This window comes from Caenorhabditis briggsae (assembly GCF_000004555.2).
Source record: "Caenorhabditis briggsae complete genome, chrI, whole genome shotgun sequence".
Lineage (NCBI taxonomy): Eukaryota > Metazoa > Nematoda > Chromadorea > Rhabditida > Rhabditidae > Caenorhabditis > Caenorhabditis briggsae.
This window is the reverse complement of record NC_013489.2, coordinates 11,029,526-11,052,083: the sequence shown is the minus strand read 5'-3', so window position 1 is coordinate 11,052,083 and position 22,558 is coordinate 11,029,526. Positions and strand designations below refer to the sequence as shown.

Sequence of the window (22,558 nt, the reverse complement as noted above, 5' to 3'; positions counted from 1 at the left end):
AAAAATCGAAAAAGGACTATCAAAAATAGCTGAAAAACCTAAAAAAGGTCTGAAAATTCTTCAAAAAATCGAGAAAAAAACAATTTTTTTAAATTTCTTTTCTGGATTTTCATGAGTTTTCTATCGATTTTCTCACTAGCAAAAATGAGCATTTTTCAACTTTTTCAGACAAAAAAATCGGAAAAATCGAAAAAATAGCTGAAAAACCTAAAAAAAGGTTTAAAAAATTCTCAAAAAAACGAATGAAAACTAAGTTTTTCTCTCGAAAAATTAACTCAATTTTTAGGTTATTGCAGTTGTCGTTACAAGACCTTTTGCTCCGATTTTTAATTATGGAAAAATACTTATTTTTACCTCTTAACCTGTTCATAATTCATTCCAACGGCCATTTCCCATAAATCCCTTTGAAACATCTCTACAATTACAGTACCCAAATTCGAAAATGGAATTGGGAGGCCCATTAAAAGGGAAATCGTTGGGACGATATCGATTTGATGAATGGAAGTTTTGGGTAGCTGAATTTAGTGTTTTTTGGAGTGAACCAGAATCCCTGCTCGAATTTCATTGTCTGATTCTCCACCATGATCTCCGGTGGACGTCATTCCGTGATCTCCGATCCCGATAAGAAGATCCGTGGGCTTCATTGATTCGACGGTTTTTGAAATTATTCGGTCCATCTGGAAAAAAGTTTTCTGATTTTTTTGTTGAATTTCTGAATTTCGGAACTGCGGAACTTCGGATTGTTGCAGTTTTGAAGATTTTGATTTTTGAATTCTCTGATTTTCAAAGTTTCAGGTTTTCAAATTCAAGAATTTCCAATACTTTCAACAAACCTTCCTTAACGTATCCGCCATAACCGGATGGGATGGTCCAAACTTGTGTCCACAATGATCAACTCCCAAAAAATGAGCAATTATGATTGAGGAGGATTCAGAATATTTGCTTCTTCTTCAAGTTGGGTGGAAAAAAAAAGATGAGGANTTATGCAAAAAAAAACCGGAAAAATCAAAAAATATTCGTTGAAATTGGCTGAAAAACCTAAAAAGGTCTAAAAATGTTGCAAAAAATCGAAGAAAAATGGGGGGTTTTTTTTCGAAAATTTGCAAAATTTTTAGGTTCTAAAATGACCTAAAATAGTCAAAATTTGCCCAAGAATGGTCGAAATTCGCTCGAATGTGGGTTGAAAAAACAGACGGGAAAACGGCTGAAAATGGTCCAGAACAAACTCCTGGATCATTTTTACCTGTTTTCAGTTGATTTTCAGTCATTTCGAATCATTTTGAGCCGATCTTAAGCCGTCTTCAGGGTGATTTTCAGCGATTTTTCCAGATTTGCTGAAACCTACGCCAGTCAGAAAAACTTTGGAGAACTTCACTCTCACACCGCACGAGATTCAAACACCATGGAGGAACAAATCAAGTAATTCATCTGACGTCTTCTAAAACGAATTCTAATATTTTTTATTTCCAGAACAATGTCCCGTATCCAAACACTCCTTCGCGTCGCATGGACACAATTCGACGACGCCTACATCAACGTCGGCCTGTTTTCTCTGATCGAAGCCGTCTTTTTCCTGATTACCAACGAGGAAATGTCAGCTGGATGGATCATTTATCGAACTGGATGCGCACTTCTTCAAGCTGCTCTTCTGACAGATAAGACTGATTCAGATGGAAGTGCGAGGACGATGATTCTGATGGCTCTCGCTGTCTCGTGCCTCTCTTCGACGATATCTCTCGCTCATCGAGCGCTTCGGATTTCTCTAAACTCGATAGTGTCTGCTAGAGTGATTGGTAAGAAAAAAGAATGACAACGTATTTCATCAGTGAGAAAAGAAAAGGAATAGTACATTGAATAGAATAAGTTAAAGTGTAATAGAGGAGGAAGATCGATTATGCACATATGTATTGCTCAGCTCATCCAAAGTATTTCATCACCTCCTGGAGACGTCGTCGAGCGTCGAGAACTCGTTTTTCTTGTGCGGCGATTTCTTCGTTGAGAGAAGCGAATATGACACGCTGAAATCAGAATTTTTGTTGTTGAGAACCTCGATTTAATATTTGGCACCAAGCCATTTTAGCTGAGTACCGACTCAATAACGCCCAACTTCAAGTATTTTTAAAAATTTTGAATCTGGCACGCAGCCAACTTTCCTAACCTCGATGCCGTGAAAAAGATTAGCAATCTTACCTCACAAATTGGTTGATCGTGATGAGCTAGAGCCATGAAACTGGCATCCAGCTTGTCCTTATTAGCTGGTTGTCCGAATGTTCCATTGGTCATGAAACCGTTGTTTATCTGTTGAATGACGGTGGTGGCGGCTTCTTCTGGAGTGAAAGAAGACGTTGCTGGTTTGATGAGAGAGATCTCTTTTATGCTTTCGTAGGAGTACTCGGCGGTGTTGACGTTGGCGATCTGGAATTTTAAAATGAATAAAAGTTAACCGAGTTGTTGATGAGGCTATTATTCTTATCCGGTGCCGATCAACCTTGTCGCTGAAAATTTATTTAAAGGCGCATAGCCGGTCCAGAAGCGAAAACACCCACAGTTTTTACAAATAACTTCATGTGCCTTTAATGCAGTACTTTGGAATAATTTTATATTGACCCAAGAAATTCAGCTGATTATTCATGAGAATCTGAAAAATTTAAGCGAAAAAGCAAAGTCTGACCATAGGAAAAAATAAAATAATTCCGACGTACTGTTTTAAAGACGCATAACTTAATTTGTAAAAACCGTGGCTGTTCGCTCCAGGACCGGCTATGCGCCTTTAAATAAATTTGCGGCCACAAGGTTCATCAAGAATAATACGAAAATCAGAATTTCCCGAGAAAAAACTCACTCTATCGGGTTTCTCGTGTGGAACCGACACTCCCAGCCCGCTGAGACTTTTCGCCCACATCGCCTGAAACGGACGCATCTCGGTTTTCCGACGTGATTTTCGTTTCAGCAGCTCGTCGTTTTGGACCTTAAGAAAATGAAAACTTCGAGTTTTTTAAAAATATTTTATTTGGTTCCCATTAAGGCGCCGATGGATCGGCGGTCGGTCGGCGTTTGCCGAAATTCGGTTCCGATTTCCAAACTTGCCTGAGACCAAAAATTCAAATTTTCAAAATAAAACTCACCCTACTCTCCGACTCGGCTGTGGTGACTTCTGAAACGTGCTGCGAGAACGTCGTCGGGCACTTCCGGACGACTAGATCCCAGTTTCCGTCGAATCCAGTTTTTACGTCTTTCTCGGCGGGACGAGCTTTCTGCGGACGGCCAGGCCGACGTTGCCGGAATAGAGCATCGGCTTTTGCCATTTCTTTTTGCGCTTAAAATTGAGTTATAAAAATTGTTGCACAGATGGGAAGAGTAAAATGGGACATTCGAGAATATCAACCTATTGAACTAGAATATATACACCTCAAAACAACTGGAACAGCTAGCTTGAGTGTATAAAAAACACTAAAATCGATAGAAAGGAACGGGGTCTAATTGGATGGTGTGCGTGTGTGCGGAGTTGAACGATGATGCAGTGGAGCGCGTTTTCATAGACTGACTGCTTTTGATGGGAGGCGTAAAATTTGCACTGCAAGTATTTATAACATTGAAAATTTTCTGTAGAAATCTGGAAAATTTGAATTTTCAGGACTACTTTTCGTCGTCATCCACTCGATATGCCTCTTCTCAAATAGTTTTGTCGTCTACGAAGCTCAAATGATACGATATTTTCTACAGGGATTGATTCTACTTATATTCATTGAGCGGCTACAGTAAACTCGAGAATTCTAGAAATTTTGGAGAACTTTATATTTTCAGATTATGTCAGAGACCACGAAAACCGTACAAAATCAGTTCTATGTTGAAATTTACAAGCCAAGAGCAAAATTTGCTCATTTTTATGGCAATTATGTTGATATTGAGAGGCGAGCCAATGTTTCACAAGTGCCGGGAAGAGGAAATCGGATGTGAGCTTTATTATCCAGCGAGACAAGCTGGCAGTTTGAGTAGTAAGTACTTAAAAGCTAATTTTCAAAAAATTCATGTTTTCAAATTTTTTAAAAAATTAAATTTCGGAGAACATCGAAAAAAGTCAATGAAAATAATTACAATACTAACGGCGCACACAGCTTCTTTATCTGTTGGGTCTCGGCACGATTGAAAACATTTCTGGTGTGCGCCTTCAATTTTTGGTGGTACTGTAATTTTTCAATTTTTGAGCGCAAATTTTACCAATTTCGACAGAAAATTTAACCGAAAAATTTACTTTTTAGGAGATGCCCAAGTTTTTCGACTTCTCTTCTGTCTTGTCTCCCTCGTCACTGCCAATTTTACGGTCTTCAAGCTCTACGGTAGCTCGGAAAATCAAGCTAGAAAATCAGGTAAAAGTTATTTTTTATTATCAAAATCGAATAAATTTTTATTTCAGAGTCGATTCGAATTCTTTCTGCAGTTTCATGGATCCTAATTGCTGTAATTATGCTTCATTCAGTCTTCACCTCATTAGTGAATGACACAAATCGAGCCAATTTGACTGCTCAAATACTTTTAATAGCTTCTGTTGCATGTGGAATAGTTTCTTGGAGGGAAAAGTAAATTTGCCTCAACTCCAAGTTTAAAAATCCTAAAATTTTCAGAAATCTCTCAATCTGTGCTCATTTCCTTCTGATGCCCATCTATCTACTCTTCGGTGACGGCCTCACCCCTGCCGTTATCACCTTCATTGCCTTATCTGTGATGATTTGCAATTTTGTGCCTAAAAGTATAACACTACGCTCTTTGAACACTAAATAAATCATATTTTTCCAGATTCCCTTCCATCTGTGATAGCCCTGCTCATCCCGTTCGGTTTCTATCATTTGGGACATTCTCCAGTTATCTCCTCGATTCCATGGCATGCTGCGTTTGTTGGGATACCCGGAGGCGCTGCTCTCCGAATCCTTCCTGCCATTTTTGTACTCGTGCATCTCAATTTCTCAGCGATCTCTCCGATTTTTGTGATTTCTAATAGTTTGGATTCTTCTAGTCAACAGGTTTATTAAAAATATTATATTTTCTTATAAAATTTTCTTATAGTTCCAGTCTTCGTTGAGACTGACCGAGACACTTATATTGATGACAATTCGAGCGACATTCAGTTGTTTGGCCGCATCGATCCACCGACGTCATCTGATGGTGTGGAAAATATTTGCCCCAAAGTTCATATTCGAATGCATTCTCACGATTGCCTTCTTCCTCACAGCCAATTTATTCTCGATTTTTAGAAAGTTAAAAGAATGGAACAATGAGAGAAGGAGAGAGAAAATTCAATAAATTGTTTTCTTTTTTTTTGGTGTTTTTTTCCATGATTGTTATAAGAATAAATTGGCTTTCGAAGTGTTGCTGACGAATTTCAAGTTTATGCTCAATTTAAAAATTTGTTTTTAGATGAAAAACAGTGTTTGAAACCTATTTCAAAACGAAAATTGATAAACTAATGAAAAGTTCAATTTCGTCAGCTATAACGCTCTGTACGCAACTACTCCTTGCTAACCGTACTTTGTCGAAAAATAATCAAAAATTTAGCAATTTCTGGACTTTTTTCAACATTTTCTGATAGAAAAAAAAACCAAAATAATACAAGATTCACATCAGAAAACGATCACATGATCGGGGCAAATGTGCGCCACACTAACGTAGCACTCTCCCTTCTCTTCAGTTGTCTCACAGCAAGCCAGCCCCGAACACTCTTGATTCATTACACTATTTCCGAATTTCCTCTGCTCTGTCTGCTTCCTCAGTATCTCTGCTGTTCGACCTCTCGGGTTTTTCAGTGTTTTCCCTGTGTCGTTTTCTGTGGATTTTTACTTTTTTCAGAAATTGCGCAACTGGCAAAAATCGATTTCTAAATTTGTACATATATTGTCTGAAAATCCATTAAAATTTCAGCGAAAGTGATGAGCTCCGAGGATGAGATACAAATGGATGATAGTGACTCGGATCAGGGTGATTTAGACGATGAGGTAAGCGTTTTTCACGTGGAAATCGTAGTTTTTCCCCGCGTGACGAACAAGGACACGTGGCAAGTGCATCAGCAGCCAACAGGGCACTTTTAGGTGTCAGTGATACCTGAAAAGTCTGAAAAATGACCGATACCAGCAAGTTTTCGATGATGTCCATCTCGGTAATGGGTCAAACTTTCTAGATTTTCAAATTTGAAGACAAAAAATTGTTTTAAACCAAAAAAAAAATTTCAGTGTCTCTCCGATGACGACGGGATAGCTCTGGAAAGTCACGATCAGAACAATTCAGAGTATAGAGAAAATGCGGTGCCTGATAATGAGGTTTGTTTTTTTTAACTAGAAATCCTGCAAAACTCCAAAAATGGTCAGGTTCTAAACCACGATTCCCTGGAAATCGAGATGAAGAAGACGATAGCCGATGTGCAGGCGGTACTGCAGACGAAAGGCGGGATGTGTCGAATCCTTCTTCACAAATACAAATGGAATAAAGAGTCACTTTTAGAGAGATTCTACGAGAATCCCGATACGACTACGTTTTTGATCGATGCTCAAGTGATTCCACGTCACACAGAATCCGTGCCAGCCGGAGACTCAGAATGCGATATTTGTTGTATCGTAGGACCGTTGTCAGGGTTGGCGTGCAATCATCGAGCATGTACGGCGTGTTGGAAGTCGTATTTGACGAATAAGATTGTGGATGCGGGACAAAGTGAAATCGAGTGCATGGCTGCCAATTGCAAATTGTTGATTGAGGATGAGAAGGTAAGTTAACTGTGCCTTGCAGTTCTGGCCAAAAGTATATATGAAACAACGAAGTTTTCCCTTGATTTTGACAACTTTCAGGAGTCTGAAGCTCGACTTTCAAGTGTCTGATCAGCTTGAAAACTTTGGAGGTTAAAAAACAATCCTAAATTGGAAACACTGCATTTACAGAATTTTTTGAAAGTTCCTTTAATTGCCGATTTCTAAAAGACACCTATTTTTCATGTTTTACGATAACGCGTCAAAAGTACGATAACGCGTCAAAAAGTACGATAACGCGTCAAAATGGCTGTCTTTTGGAAATCGACAATTAGAGGAATTTTCAAAAAACTCTGTGAATGCAAAGTTTTCAATCTAGTTCTATTTTACATCTTCCAAAATTTTCAAAGCGATCGGACTTGACAGCCGAGCTATAGACTCCTGAAAATGACCGAAAATTAACTGAAAAACACGTTTTCATATTTATTTTTAAAAAATCATAATGTTCAATTTCAGGTAATGACCTACATAACCGACCCCAACGTCATCGCCTCCTACCGTCGGCTAATAGTTGCGAGCTACGTGGAAACGAACCGACTTCTGAAATGGTGTCCCGGTGTTGATTGTGGAAAAGCTGTCAAGGTTTGTTTACTAGGTCTTTGAGCTTCGACTCATTTTCATGTTTTGAATGAAATCTAGATCTAGATCAACGCTTGTTTATTTCCAGGTCAGTCATTGTGAACCACGTCTCGTCGTGTGCTCATGCGGCTCTCGATTCTGTTTCTCATGTAGTAACGATTGGCATGAGCCAGTGAATTGCCGACTTTTGAAGTTATGGATGAAGAAATGTAGTGACGATTCGGAAACCTCGAATTGGATCAATGCCAACACCAAAGAGTGTCCGAAATGTATGATTACAATTGAGAAAGACGGTGGATGCAATCATATGACATGCAAAAACACCGCCTGTCGGTTTGAATTCTGTTGGATGTGCCTTGGACCGTGGGAACCGCACGGTTCTTCGTGGTATAATTGTAATAGGTTTGTTAATTGAAGGGATACATTATTTCCTCTAGTAGAGCTCAATTACCTCGATTCCTATGCGAGATATCAAAACTCTGTCAACTGAAAAAAAAAATATTGGTGAGGTTATGATAAACAATTTACTAGTTGGCAACTTTTTGATATCTTTAATAGCAGCCGAGATAATTGAGCTTAACGTTGACGATTCGGGTAAGCTTCTATTAGAGAAACGAAAGAAAATGGTAACAAAACTTTCAAAATTTTCAGATTCGACGATTCGGTGGCAAAAACCGCCCGTGACGCTCAAGAGGTCTCTCGTGCCAACCTTCAGCGATACCTGTTCTACTATAATCGTTATATGGGTCATCAGCAGAGTTTGAGACTCGAAGGAAAGGTTTGTGGAGGGTTTTAGTTCAATTTTGGTACAAAAATCAGAGATGTCAAGGTCCCACAACGACAACTACCGTATCCTAAACATTTTGGGATTTTTTGAGAGAAACTCTCTCTTCGATTTTTTGCAAATTTTCAGACCTTTTTAAGTTTTCTGGCTATTCTCAAAGATTCTTTAGATTTCTCCGATTTTTTTAACCAAAATTTGATGGAACAGTATTTGGTCACTGTAGATTACTGTAGAAACCTAATTTCCTTTTGTGGTTTTTTCCACACAATTTTGCCTGCATTTAGACGTGATTTCGCTTACAAAAAACTACAAGGGTTTCTACAGTAATCTACAGTAATCTTCCGGTCAAGAACACCCAAATTTCAGACAAAAAATTCAGAAAAATCGAAAAGAATCTTCAAAAATAGCCGAAAAACCTAAAAAGGTCCTAAAAACTTTTGAAAAAAATTAATTTTCTCGATTTTCGTGCGATTTCTGTCAATCACTACCAAAAGCTCTAATTTTCAGTAGTAGATAATTAGCTCATTCATTTTCTCATTTCTTATATTTTCCAGCTCTACGCGACAGTGAAATCCAAAATGGAACAGATGCAAACACTATCAATGTCGTGGATCGAGGTTCAATTCCTTCGAAAAGCAGTCGACGTGCTGTCCGAATGCCGCCGTACCCTTATGTTCACTTATGCATTCGCTTTTTATCTCCAACGAGATAACAACTCTATCATCTTTGAAACAAATCAAAAAGATCTCGAAATGGAAACAGAACAGCTGTCCGGGTTTTTGGAGCGAGATTTGGACAGTGAGAATCTTGTCACATTGAAACAAAAGGTACAGTATGCTGTCAATGTATTTTGAACTTCTCTTTTTTCAGGTCCAAGATAAATATCGCTACGTGGAACACCGCCGTAAAATCCTCCTCGATCATTGTGCAGAAGGAGCTGAACAAGATATTTGGATGTTCAACGAGTAGATGATACCCACTGATCCTCTTTTTCACCATCATGATATTCATTTTTTGCGCTGTTTATTCCATTTTTTTCCATCGTCTCTCAAACTTGATATCTCTAATACTCGTTTTGTTTTTTTTTGTAGATTTCTTATTCTTTTAATTGTGCCTTCTCCTTTTTTGTAATTTTTGACCAGTTTAACTGTCTATTTCGCTCGTATTACCCAACTTGTCTCCGTTAAGCCATTTCTCTCTCTCTCACTCCATATGATTTTTGCTTTGAAAGGAACATTTCCCACCCCGCTATTACTACGTCTCTCCAAGAACATCTATGTGTATTTTTTGTCTGGAATTAGAATTATTTAATGATTCGATGATGATGGTAAAATGTTTCTTCTTCTTGTACTAACATCACTCCACACAGCGCTAGACGCTCGGTTTATCTTTTTTCTTCATCCATTTTCTTGTCTATTTTCCGTGTCTCCCATTTTTTTTTTCGTTTTTTTATGTTCTTTTTGCTTTCCCACACCTCTTCATGTTAGAAATACGGATTCGTTTTTTGAATTGTTCTTTTAAAAAACTATTGAGTATGAATTATTCGACACATGAAGGGAAGGAAACGGCTTTGGGTAATTAGAAAATTTTCCTCTAAACAAGAGTACAACAAAAAAGTTATATTGAAATGAGAAAATGAAACAGAAAAATTAGAAATCAACTTGAAAATCACCGAAATAATCGGAATTAACAAAAAACAAAAATTTTCAGATAGTTATTAGAATTTTAAAAGTAAATTAGTCCAATTGCCTTCGAGACTGTATGTTTCTGACATTTTTCCAACTCACGTTATCTCTAATTTTTCCCCAGGAGAAAAGTTTTTTTTGCCGCGGGAACCGAAAATGTAGGTCAACAATCAATTGGGACCATAAAACTCCTTTCTCATCATTCATTCTTTATTTTCCTGTAACATTTCTTCTACCTCTTCTTATAATAATTATTCTAACCAAATGGAGCCCTCTACTAATCCACGATGCCAACCAATTCCACCGTTGGCTGAGACTGTGAACTCTGAAACTACAGTAACCGAAGAATCCACGAAACCCGACGTCTTCAGTTCAATGGGAACTTGGGAGGATTTTGGAAAGGAGAATCAAATAAAGTTCACCAAAACCAAGAGGAAGAAAATTCCACGTCTTCAGGAGGATTCGCAGTGGAAAGAACCGAAGATTTGTGACATTGAATTGGTACCGAATCCATTTCGAGCAACGTTTTCTGGATGGAAGTCATCTGAAGAGAAGAAAAAGATGCAACGAGTCTGCTTTAATCCAGTACTTTCAGTTCATTACTATTATTAATTTTTATTGTAATTTTTAACTTTTTTTTCTGTATTTTTCAATTAATAATCTGTAATAATAAAACTAATAAATTTGTAATAAATATCAATTTTTCTAGACTTTCCTAGTTTTCAGATTGACGAATTCGAATGATGAATTTGTAAAAAATATTCTTTCTTTTTCAACATTGCTTTTGAAGCAATCGAATTCACTAACGAAACTTGAAAATGCTCTTCGGATTGCTCATTTTCATGTTCACATTGTCTTGGAAGTTATCCATGATCACTTTGATCAATATTCCAATCATTTTCTTGGTCAACAAGATTTTTGGAGTTTGGTATGATGTGAGTTTTTGTTTTAGGTTTTAGAGTTATTGGGTGAGACGAAAAATCAAAACTTTTGAAAACAGATGGAATTTTGAAAATTTAGTGGTACTGTAATTTTTCGAAATTTTTCCGTTTCACAATATTCATATAGGAGTATGATGGAGGTGAATGATGTTAATGCCTAAATTTTAGAAGATTTTGCAGATGCTTTCCGAAGAGACTCAAAACTCTGTTGCCATGGCAAATGACGTGGGAGAAGTGTTTCTCTCATCTATCCGAACCATCAAGTCTTTCGCTTGTAAGAATTACGAATCCAGCAGGTATGCTTACTGTATCCTCCTGCACATCTAACCTACTATTTACAGATTCATGGTTTCCTGAACGTCACTTTGAAAATTGCCACTCGTAAAGTGTTCGTTGTTATTGGGCTCATTTGGTCTAAGGAAGTAAGTTTTGGAACTTTCTACAGTAATCCATACAGTAACCATTTTAGCTTCTTCAAATGGGAATTCTTACTATTGTTCTGTGGTATGGAGGACATTTGGTTATTGATGGAAAAGTTGAATCTGGACTTTTGGTTTCGTTCCTTTTGTATCAATTCCAATTGGGAGAGAATTTGAGAGTGAGTTTGGGGGAAAATGAAATTTTTCCGGTGAAAAGTATTAGGGTGGGGAGAAAGTTTTTTTCCGAAATTTTTTAGGTTTTTGTTTCCTAATTATCTTCAATTTCTTTAACGATCCATCAACGATATAATCATCATTAGTGACTACAACTGTGGGTTACCTATTAGGAAGTTACTCGATTCCAGTCTTCCAGAATAGGGGCGTGTGAGAGTGAAAGAAGACGATCACTACCATTTTGAGTGGGTTCAACGTTTGTGTTCGACGTTTGTCTCGGAAAAAGGGTACGATGGGCTTTTGGAGCGTGTTTTGGTACGTAACGGAGGTCTCTTTTGTTGTGATGAACTTAACTTCATCTTTCGTCCGTTGCAGAATCCTCCCCACACCATCAAGGATCCGCCTCCAAAGTTCCTTCGAGAGAAGAGTAGAGGGTCCTTTCGGAGGTCTCTCCAGTAACTTCTATTGCCGTCCGGGCCGTCTAAGTTCCACTTTTATTTGCCGTCCGGGCCGTCTAAGTTCCACTTTACGGTTCAACAGCTCAAGGACATCCTGCAAGCCGAGTGGAACGCTATCACAGCGGCGGAGTTGAGAGCTCTCGTGGCCAGTATGCCCAACAGATTGTTCGAAGTCGTCCAGAAGAATGGAGGAGAAACAAGTTATTAATTTTTTCTCTTCGTTATTGTCTTTTTTTCGCTGAATTTTCCAGTTTTGTTAATAAACTTGAATTTTGTTAAGAAGTGTTCTTCTTTATCCAAAAAAATGACCGAACTTTTGATAAATAAGGTGGATTGAGAAATAAAACTATGAAAAACAATAAAATCAGCACAAATAAATGTGATGCAAAAAGAAAAAAATCGAAAAAATGGGTATCGCTTCTAAAATGCTAGGTGGTCCTATCCTTATTACACGGCCTAAAAATGACTTTTGGACGGTGGACCGGTACGGAAAGTGCTAGAGTTATGAAAATTTGGCTTCTGGGGTTGTTTTTTATTTTGAATCGAATGGCATTCACAGAATTTTGATATCTCTCTTACTTTTTTCTGAAAAGTCAAAATCAAGGGGGGTCCTATCTTTATTACCATTGATATATACAACACAAATGTTGGAGAGAAAGGAAGTCAAATGTCAGGTGAAGTCTCTCGAAATTGTAAAACAAATCGAGTCATCAGAAAGTCGAGATGTTCTAGGGCTTTTAACGTGTGGAAGTTAGAATTGGACAGTTTTCAAATTAAAAATATCTCTACTTCAATGCAAAACTTTAAATGTTACTATGACGAAACATGATTAATATGATTTTTATACCATGTTTGTTGGAAGACCACTAAAACAGAAATTTGCAAAGAGTAACACTTTATAGGAGGTCAGAAACAAAGAATCGCCATTGCCCGTGCTCTCGTTCGCCAGCCAGTTGTTCTTCTTTTGGATGAAGCCACTTCGGCATTGGATGCTGAATCTGAGCATACTGTAAGTTTCAATTTGCATCGAAATATTCCGAAAATATCTTTTTCAGGTACAAGAAGCGATTTCGAAGAATTTGAAGGGAAAGACTGTCATTTTGATTGCTCATCGATTGTCGACTGTCGAGAATGCGGATAAGATTGTGGTTATTAATAAGGTAAGAATCGAAAAAAGGAAACATGTATCTTCTGTTTCATAATAATTGTTTTAAAAATCAAAAAAGCTTTTTACTAGCGGAAGGTGGTTTGTCATCGTCATAAAATCGGTTATATTGTAATTCACCCAAAATTGCATAAGTTTTTGCATGAGAAGATATTTCTCGATTTCAAAAAGTTTACAAATATTATGTCGTTACTAAAAGTTTCAATTCAAGTGTGTTTCCCTATCTTTCGTTTCTTAAACTTCACATTAAATCAACTCAAGTATTAAATTTTTGAGCTCATTTTCGAAAAAAAAACTCTTGCGATCTCAGTGATCTAGATTCAATGATAGGTTCTTCCATTTCAGAAAATTCCTGTAGTTTCAGTCATATCTTTTTGCATTTTCTTTAATAAAATTCATTGAATTTCCAGGGAAAAGTGGAACAATTGGGAAATCACAAGACACTAATGGAACAAGAAGGACTCTACAAACAACTGGTTCAACGTCAAATGATGAGTGGAGAAGATGGTTTGGATGATGAGATCGAAGAAGTCGAACCAATTCGTGATGGAGCAGGATCCGGAAGAAGCACAAGAGCCGGAGCACGTCGAATTAGAAGTCCATCTCAATCAATCAGTCAGTCCTTCTTGGGTACTTCTTTTGCCAGTAGCTATTTGTAAAAGAATTAGTATTAGTATTTGTAGAATGACTCATGAACTGATCTATTTTTTATCTGTTGAGTGCATTTATTCTTTTCTTTTTTCTCTGGTTTGTTTCTGCGGTTTTCCAATAAACGATTGTTTTTAACAAATATCGAAGCCTGCAAACTAAATAGAACCGATTTTTGCATTTCATATGCAAGGTTTGAAACAGTTGTTTCTTGGTACTGTAATTTTTTATCAAAAATAGATCAGTTGAACCTTTTTAGAGTCCCTTCACTTTGACCGTTGGTACTGTAGCCCTCATATGCAACAAATCTGCTGATCTTCTTAGAACCTCCTCACACTTTATTCCAGACGTCCCTTCTGGGAAAATAGGTCCGTTGGTATGTGAAGGTGGTAGATGTTTCAAATGATGACAATGAACAATATAAAACTGACTGGAATGATGAGGTGAAGATGGTTTAGTGTCTACCATTGATCGCTATCTCAAAGGTTATAGGATTTCGAAATGTTTCGTCTAAATGTTGAAAAACTAACATGAGACGAGCCAATTGAATGCATTAAAGTTGAATCGAACTCCTAGAGATAGAAACATGAGAAACCGAAAAAACGTTCGGAGGTTGCAGTCTGCTAGTACTGGAAAAACTATCTGTTTCAATAACCACCCTTTTTTTGTCGCTTCAAATTAGTGCGCTATGGTCAGAACAATTCGAGTTTTCCAAACAAACGCTGATTGTGCTTTATTTTGCTAATTGACACATTTTCTTTAGAAATTCATCAACATTAGCCATGTCGTTTGTAATCCAGAATATCTTTACAACTTGATCAATGAGGTTCTCTGTGGCCAAACTGATTACAAAATAGCCCAAACACTTTCGACTTGTTTACTACTCGAAACAGTACAATTTCCTGTTAGAGAATATAAATAATTTTAGATCCCAACAGTTTATTAATTGGTGTCTCAGAGGTAGTAGAAGTTTCAAAAATTTTCGTTTCAATGATTTAAATTCAGAAAGAAGAGCTCACTTTGAGGAAAATGATATAAACGAAAGTGAAATGAAGAATTAATATCTGCAGCAAACCTTCAAACCTTCCCTGTTTCCTGAAACACATTTTTTTTCGAAGTGTATTTTTTGATTGGTAGATAAAAACTACTTTGCCAACATGGGTGAGAACCAGCTCCTTTTACTATTTTTCATGTATCTCTGATCTGAAACTCGAAACTAAAGTTAATTTTTATAAACTCTTTAAACTTCATAAATTGCATTGTCTTCTAATAGTTAGATATGCGCAGCGTCATGTTTCTTTATAAGTCCACAGAAATGTACGTCAACCCAATTTTACGGTAGACAAGTTATGAAAAATCAGCCCCTATGGTAATTTTTAATTTTAAACCGAATAGTGTTTTCAAAAATTTTCTAGCTTCTTCACTTTTGGCTGTAAATAGCTTCACCTGTGATTTCTTCCTAGGAGCACGCTAACCCTCCCAGGCAGACATCCAGACGACGAGATATTGTGGGCGGGGCAAGTCTGCGGGCCACTAAGTCCCGCCTCCAGCCTATATAAGGAACTCAAAAATTGTCATTCATTACCCAGTCATCTCGACTAGCTCTCTCTTTATTGTCTCACTTATTCTCTCTAACTATGATGTTCGATTTCCGTTCTCTTATGGCTGAAATCCATGGAGTCAAACTCGAAGAAGACAACATTGGAATCAAGAAGCGCGTGAGAGCTTCTGCTCAATATCTTCGAAACGAAACGGATCTCTTCCTGGAGCACAGTATTGAAATTCAAGGAGAGAATCCAGAACGTCCTCGTCTTCCAATGTGGTTCACAATTGCTTTCAATGAACTCAAATCGGAATTAAATTCAATCAATCATCAGGATTCTCTACTCAACATGTTTCCACGTATGACCCAAATGGGATTGCTCACTCAATTCGGAGAGAACGATGATTTCCCAAAACAAGGAGAGAATGGATTATTGGAGGAGGATCATAATACATTGGAATACCAAATTCATCAATTCTTGAAAGATGTGACTGTGTATGTTTGGAATGCTCATGTCTTCACAAAACAAGTCAAGGATCTTCCAAAAGTCTACTTCATCACTCTCGATTATTTCAAAAGAAAAGCCGAATCGGAAGAAATGAAACATCTCGTCCAAATGGTTCCAATCCTTCTTCAAACCTACATTCAACACTTTGTCGGAATTCAAAACATCGGAATCGACTACGTTCAACGATGCACTTTCCACCACAATCAATGGATCACATCTTTCGATAATTGATTTAACTTTCTTATTCTTTCCTTCATTTACATGTTCTTCTTAATAGCTGTTTTCCTAATAAATGTAATAATTTCAAACCGTTTTCTGTTATGACTACTAGTTACAAATGCTATTAAAACGAATACGCAAGATAGGAGATGTCATAAAATCTGACAGGTTATTGATCCGTAAACAGTATACTACTGAGTTTATGGTCCCTTCACATTATCATCATTCCAGTTAACGAGATATTTTTAGGGTCATCATTTGGAACATCTGCCACCTTCACATACTAACAAACTTATTTTCCCAGAAGCTATGTTTGGAATTCAAGGTGAAACCGTTCTGAGAAAGGTCAGCTGATCACTTTAAGGTGGAAAATTGGAGTACCATAGAAAAAACTGTTTCAATCCTTGAATCTAAAATGCAAACATCGTAGTAAAGTTATTCTCTAGGGATTATGCCATCAAAGAAACAAGGCAAGATTCAGAGTGGAAATTTGAGGCTAGATTTTTGAGAAAAAACACTATTCACTCAAAAAAGTTAAGCGTTTTGTTTAAATTGCTGCTAGGTTCTTTTCGGATGTTTCGAGGTTAAGAATAATATAAATCATTTTGATTCTTCATAAATAAAAATAACTTTTTTGTTCTATTTTCAGAAAGCAGAACAATTTTCGGCTTTGGGCAACAGTTTTTTTTTCTCGAATTGTGTAAACTTGAAGTTGCGTTTAATATAAACCAGTCGGTTTACGCCACCTGTCGGGAGCTCAACCTCCTGGCTTCCGCTTTCTGTATCTTACAATTTAATTTCTAATAAAAAAATTTTCGAGTTTCCGAATTCACCAAAATTTTTGAAAATTTTGCATACTATCAATTTTCTTCGCGGAATGTTTGATTTCCCAAATTTTCAAAATTTCCAAACGACTGAAAAAATATTTTTATGTTCTGAAATCCGAAGTATGTGAACTCCCGGTTTCCTGAAGTTTCAAATTTTGGATAACTAAATGTCAGGTTTACTAAACTTTCAGGTCTCCGAAAATTCTGAATTTCGAAATTTTCGAATTTTGAAAAACAGTCGGTTTGCGCCCCTCCAGGCTGAGCCTCCTGGCTCCCGCTTACAGTACCCGTTGTCTTATAGACAGGTTTCGTCCTTTTTCCAGGGACTATTTTTTCATGGTCTGTTAGGAAATTTCGAAATTCGATATTTTGGTTATTCAGAATTCCTAGAATTCGGAAAGTCGGAAGTAAGAAAATCCGGAAATTGAAAAAGTAAGACACTCGCAAGTTCAGAGATTAGTAAATTTTAGAAAATCAGATGTAGGAGAACATTAATTTTGAAATCTAGAAAACTCTTTCAATCTGTATGTCTCAAATACCCAAATTTTGGTATATCAGATTTTAAGGAATCGGAAAATTCAGAATTTTGCATACTTACTAAATGTCGGGCTGGCCTGAAACGGCCCTGTTTTTATAGAATTTCGAAAAAATTTAGAATCGAGAATTTGAGAACCTGAAAAATTAGAAATTCAGAAATTCAACTTTTCGAAACTCAGTCTCGTCGAAAAGTTGTTGGAACTTCAGAAAATCGGAAATGTAGATTTCAGATCGGAAATGTAGATTTCACTCAATAAAACATTTGATTCGCAAACGGATCCGTTCGGTCATGATTCGCAATCGGATCGGATACGAAGCTCGCGAACGGACAGGATACGGATCAATCCGAATAATGTACTGCTATTTACTAAAAACGGTTCGCGTACGGTCCGTATGCGGTTCCTATTTCAACCGCGCGCGAACGCGAAGCGTCCGTAACGGATTGTTCGCGAATCACCTGTGTAATAGTAGTAAATAATTTACTCACTTTAGTTCCTCGTACGATCATTGGTATCGCAGCTTTTACAACGGTTTTCCGGAAAAATCAAAAATGCATCGAAATGAGGATAGTCTGAAAATGTTTTTGAAACTTTTAGAAGGTTCTCGAAGCTGAAAACCCTGAAATCATAGAAAGGTTCGAGAATTGAAGGAATTTTCAGGTTTCTAGAGAGTTTTGAGTACATTTCTGAAGTTTCTAGGTAAGAATTTATTTGGAGATTATTTTTCTGCTATTACCGTAAAACCTGTATAAGAAGTGCCGGCCCTTTTATTTTTCGTGAGGTCTCTTGGGGGGCACTTCAATTAGAGGGGCACTTCAATTAGAGGGGGCAATTCTATTTTTCGCGGGTCGCTGATAAGGGTACTTCTATTATAGGGACATCGTCTTTCGGTTAAAATTTTGTTGTTTTTACTTAAAACTTTTTTAACATCAACAATTTTATAACAAAGCAAATCAACAAAAAATGGAATTCAATTAAAAAATAACAATAAAAAACCAGTAATTCAGTTAACCAAATCAATTGAAATGTCACTGTTGAAATATTCCTCGTCGCTATTCTCCTCGTTTTCAATCTCCACCTCCTCCATTCTTTCCACCAACTCAATAATGGCATCGTTGCCACGGATATAATTTATCTTCTGTTTGGGGGAAATAACACCAAATTAACAAAAAAAAACGACAAAAAGTAAAAAAAAACGAAACTTTTTTTTCTCGGGCCGCAACATTTCGTCGCCGTGCGACGGCCACAGTAAGTAGCAAAGGGGCACTTTAAATAGAGGGGGGCACTTCTATTTTTCGCGAGGTGTCTAGGGGGGCACTTTAATTAGAGGGGCCCTTCAATTTCAAGGGCACTTCTAATACAGGTTTTACGGTAATTTTTTTAAAGGTGGGGGGACATGAAAAAAATAATGTTCTCGAAATTCCGTTCAAAGATGCCCCTCGAGGAGTTGAACTTGTGAAGGCGATGATTGAGGGTGCGGCGCCGCTACCGACTGAGCCACGCGGGCAAAGATAAAGCGGACGCCCGATTGCATACATAAAGGCGAGGACGACAGCTGTACGCAGAGTGACATTAAGCGTTGTACACCGTGACGGTAGAATGCGTACTCTAGCTACAAAAAACTACGAAAAATCTCCTGTCCCCCCACCTTTAAAAAGTTGTCATTGTTCAGAGTAGAAACATGTTCGAAGAGGAAAATGAACGTTCTGTTTCAAAATTTCTATAACATTTTATTATTTTTGTTGTCTCATGGTGTTGCTGCTCTGCCTGCTCAGTTACCAGAGAATTTCCTATTCATAAAAATTCAGTAAAAAACTCAAAATTTCAAGTTTTTTTCCACCAATAGAGATGCAATTTTTTCCACCAATAGAGATGCAAAAATTTTAGAAATCAAAAAAGCTCAAGTATTTGAAAAGAAATTGAAACAGAACTTTTAAAAAAACTATATAGACACTCAAAATGATCGGATGTTTGTCCAGCTTGAGAAGTATAATTTTCAGACATTCTTTTTCTATTTCTTTTCATAAGAAGTTGTTGGACGATTCGAATTTTTTCATCATAATTTTCGCAGATATATTCTCCGCCCATTTTTTTCAATAATGACTTGTAAGCATAGATTCTGATAATAAGCAACTTTAACAATTTTTTTCAGTTTCACAAGTTTTGTAAAATGTGAGCTAGATTATTTGGTGAGTGTGGCCTGTGACCTATTTTTCAATCAGCTGGCTGATGCGCCTCTATTGACAAAGATGTTCTGAAATGTTCTGAGAACCTTCTAGAAGTTACAACAAATATTTGAGAAACACAGAAATCACCAGAATCTCATTCCAATTTCGAACTGTTATATTTTACCCATTTTGGTGTCACATCTACTTCTCTCATACCAGTTTCTCCTCCTCATTCTTTTTTTGCCCATCAGATATAAAGTTTGATACCCCCAATGACAACTACTCTGCTTCTCTGTCTCTCTCTATCTTTCTCTATCTCTATTCTCGATTTTTCCTTTTCTCTCTCTCTCTCTCTCTCTCTCTCTCTCTCTCTCTCTCTCTCTCTCTCTCTCTCTCTCTCTCTCTCTCTCTCTTCTCCTTCTTTTTTCTTTTTTTTTGCTACCAACTGACATTTTCACCGAATGAAAAATGAATTCCTTCTGGCCTGGGTGTCTGGACCTACATTGATTTCTTTGGTCTCTCTCGAAACCCGCCGTTTTCTTTCTTTTTTTGTTTTTTCTCGATTTTCTCTAAATCTCTTATTTTTTTTTCAAGACATGTTATTTTTTTGGTTGCTAGGTTCCGAGATTTTCTCACATGTGACATACCTAGTCATGTGCTCACACAATCAGAAGAAATGTATTAGTTTTGTTTTCCGGTGAAAATTATATTATAGACTTTAGGTTCCGGCTAGTTTTAGGCTTATTTTGAGAAATCGTACACATTCTGAATATTCAGAAGAATTAAGATTCAGAAAAAATTTTTTGGAGTTCTCATAATTTATACTATATCCAGAATTTAACATTATTGAATTTTGAGAGTTTACATTTATAGAATTTTAGAAACTTTGAATTTTTGATTTAATTGAACTTTTTGAATTTTGAATATTCAATCTTCAGATTTTTACAAATTTTCAACTTATAGTATTTTTGAGATTTTCAATTTTTAGGTGTTTTGAAATTTTGATTTTTTCGAATTTCTAAAAATTTTAAAACTTCGTGTTTTTAGAATCGAAAAGTGTCAAATTTTCGGAATTTTCAGTTTTCAGAAATTTGCGAATACTCTATTTTTAGAAATTTTTGAATTTCCTTTTTTTTTCAAAACGTTTTTATTTCTCCTGTTTTCTTAAACTTTCAATTGTTTTGAATTGTAGTCTTCAGACTGTTTTAGAATTTGAAAAATTTAACATTTTCAATATTAGAACTTTGTGATTTTCAAATTTTTTTGAACTTCCAATTATTCTAGATTTTCGGAATTTCCGATTTTCAGAATTTTCAGAATTTCAAAGACTTTTTGTGAAGGATTCAATTAAAACAAACTTTCAGAAGGATTTTGAACATTTTTAAATCTAAACCTGGCCCGAAATTTTTTTGCAGTTTTATTGTGACCATATATTCATTAATTTTGCTTGAGACCGTGTTGTTTCTATAAAAGTTCAAAATCTTTCGAGAAGTTTAGAGTAGTTTCCAAAAAAATATAAACTGCGGTTTTTCAAGTTTTCCCCTTATTTTATGATGAAACTATACAGCTTTCACACATTTTACAACAATAAAGTCTTTCGACTCTTGACTTTTTTTTCCAAAAATTAATCGTCAATAGACTAAAGAACCAAAGAATTCAGGATCTTCTGAAAATCGTTTTTCAACTTTTGAATTTCCAGTGAAATTGAAAATTGCAAAGATTGCAAGAAATAATTTTCATATTTTAAAAATTGTTTGTTCACTTTATTTTTCGAAATGTCTGTTTTTGTTTAATACACTCTACAATTTTCAGACAAATAGAACAAATCTGGAATACTTTTCAAGGCTCTCAAATTGACTATTATCCACTCAAAAATGAAGTCTTTTTGTAAAGTACTGTATTAATTCCTAACTCTCTAATTTTTCCAACAACTTCATTTATTTTTAAATTTCTTTCAGGTAATAAAATGGACCGCACGACGGGTCCCAACCATCCACCACCCCCTGAAAAACCAAAATTCCTTTGCATCCCTGCTCGCCCATTCACATGTTTCATCACAATATTCGGAATTCTCAAAAGTGCATCGTCGTTCTATCAGAATCCCAACGCAGGAACTGGAGCATTCGCATTCATTCTTCTAACCATAGATCTTCTTATCCTGGTTGGACTCTCACAAAACACTGAAAAATGTTATTTATGGACACTGAAAGTGACATTCATCGGTCTCGGATTTATAACTCTTCAATTTCTGATTTATCCAGTTATTGTTGCGTCTTCTGCGGCTTCTGGGTCGATTCCGAATGCGTATGCAGAATCGGCATTTCAAATTGTAAATCGGACATTTGGTGGAAATGATGAAATGTTTTTGAGAGGAGTCATGGCTGGTTATGTTATGGAGCTCGCTTTCATTTTTATGATTGCATGTATGTTTGTAGAAACCTCTAATAAAAGGGCCCCTAACTTTGAGACAAATTATCTCGGTTCCTGTTGATATCAAAAAGTGGTCAACGGATAAATTGTTTATCATATGGCGCGTTCAAAATTGATTTCCAGGAGTATTCTTTTTGGAAATACCTTACGGTTTAAGTTTTAAGAAATTAAAATCTTTCGAATTTCGAAGGTTTTGAATTCTCAAATTTTCCAAATTTTTTTAATGCTGAAACTATAGAAACCTGGATTTTTAGAACTATAAATTTCCAAATTCCAAAAGATTAAAATGTGTGAATTTTCGGATCGAAAAATTCAAAATTTTTAAATTTTTAAAATAACCGCAAATCAGAAATTCCTGAATGCAGAAATGCAGAAATTCCTGAATGCAGAAATGCAGAAATTCGCAAAAATCGGAAAATCTGAAGATCAGAAAGGCAGAATCTAAAAAAAATCAGAAACCCAGAAATTCAGAAATTAAGAGTCAAAAAACTAAAATTTCTGAGATTAAATTCTTGAATTTCAGAAAGTCCTAATTTGGTGATTCGGAAATTCGAAAAACCAAAAATCAAAACTTCAGAATCTTTAAAAAATCAGAATTTCAGAATTTCAGAACTTCAGAAACTCAGAAATTAGGAAATTCGAAAAATCAGAATTTCTGAATTTGTGAACTGCTGAATTTCTGAACC

The 22,558-nt window shown here is 36.3% G+C and overlaps 8 protein-coding genes across 8 annotated transcripts in view; 7 read left to right on the top strand and 1 right to left on the bottom strand.

The window, feature by feature from the left end:
• CBG20246 overlaps positions 1-1,810 on the top strand; it is a gene marked incomplete at both ends in the record, with an annotated part of 5,357 nt that extends 3,547 nt beyond the window's left edge. Inside the window, 3 exons of the mRNA XM_045241246.1 lie at positions 428-591; positions 1,330-1,419; positions 1,471-1,810. Of these exons, the coding sequence (XP_045097000.1) occupies positions 428-591; positions 1,330-1,419; positions 1,471-1,810 (594 nt within the window). The remainder of the gene's footprint in view (positions 1-427; positions 592-1,329; positions 1,420-1,470) is intronic.
• Positions 1,811-1,916: 106 nt separating this feature from the next.
• Positions 1,917-3,305, bottom strand: Cbr-mbd-2 (the record flags this gene model as incomplete). Its single annotated transcript, XM_002640305.1, has 4 exons — positions 1,917-2,018; positions 2,191-2,415; positions 2,843-2,968; positions 3,126-3,305. The coding sequence occupies 4 exons, from the start codon at positions 3,303-3,305 to the stop codon at positions 1,917-1,919; spliced, it is 633 nt and encodes a 210-aa protein (XP_002640351.1).
• Positions 3,306-3,844: 539 nt separating this feature from the next.
• On the top strand, positions 3,845-5,298 carry CBG25395 (the record flags this gene model as incomplete). Its single annotated transcript, XM_045241245.1, has 6 exons — positions 3,845-3,995; positions 4,260-4,367; positions 4,415-4,577; positions 4,623-4,747; positions 4,795-5,018; positions 5,068-5,298. The coding sequence occupies 6 exons, from the start codon at positions 3,845-3,847 to the stop codon at positions 5,296-5,298; spliced, it is 1,002 nt and encodes a 333-aa protein (XP_045100322.1).
• Positions 5,299-5,921: 623 nt separating this feature from the next.
• Cbr-ari-1 lies at positions 5,922-9,120 on the top strand (the record flags this gene model as incomplete). The annotated part of the gene is made up of 8 exons (XM_002640306.1): positions 5,922-5,987; positions 6,222-6,308; positions 6,357-6,749; positions 7,245-7,370; positions 7,456-7,769; positions 8,019-8,145; positions 8,706-8,978; positions 9,022-9,120. 8 exons carry the CDS (start codon positions 5,922-5,924, stop codon positions 9,118-9,120), a joined length of 1,485 nt encoding a protein of 494 aa, XP_002640352.1.
• A 980-nt stretch (positions 9,121-10,100) lies between these two features.
• On the top strand, positions 10,101-10,448 carry CBG20249 (the record flags this gene model as incomplete). Its single annotated transcript, XM_002640307.1, has 1 exon — positions 10,101-10,448. The coding sequence occupies one exon, from the start codon at positions 10,101-10,103 to the stop codon at positions 10,446-10,448; it is 348 nt and encodes a 115-aa protein (XP_002640353.1).
• A 206-nt stretch (positions 10,449-10,654) lies between these two features.
• Positions 10,655-13,510, top strand: CBG20250 (the record flags this gene model as incomplete). The annotated part of the gene is made up of 5 exons (XM_045241243.1): positions 10,655-10,771; positions 11,119-11,199; positions 11,247-11,375; positions 12,884-12,961; positions 13,490-13,510. 5 exons carry the CDS (start codon positions 10,655-10,657, stop codon positions 13,508-13,510), a joined length of 426 nt encoding a protein of 141 aa, XP_045096999.1.
• A 1,768-nt stretch (positions 13,511-15,278) lies between these two features.
• On the top strand, positions 15,279-15,923 carry CBG20251 (the record flags this gene model as incomplete). Its single annotated transcript, XM_002640309.1, has 1 exon — positions 15,279-15,923. One exon carries the CDS (start codon positions 15,279-15,281, stop codon positions 15,921-15,923), a length of 645 nt encoding a protein of 214 aa, XP_002640355.1.
• Positions 15,924-21,408: 5,485 nt separating this feature from the next.
• The window catches only part of CBG20252, a gene marked incomplete at both ends in the record, with an annotated part of 1,687 nt that continues 537 nt past the window's right edge, over positions 21,409-22,558 (top strand). Inside the window, one exon of the mRNA XM_002640310.1 lies at positions 21,409-21,865. Coding sequence (XP_002640356.1) covers positions 21,409-21,865 — 457 coding nt within the window. The remainder of the gene's footprint in view (positions 21,866-22,558) is intronic.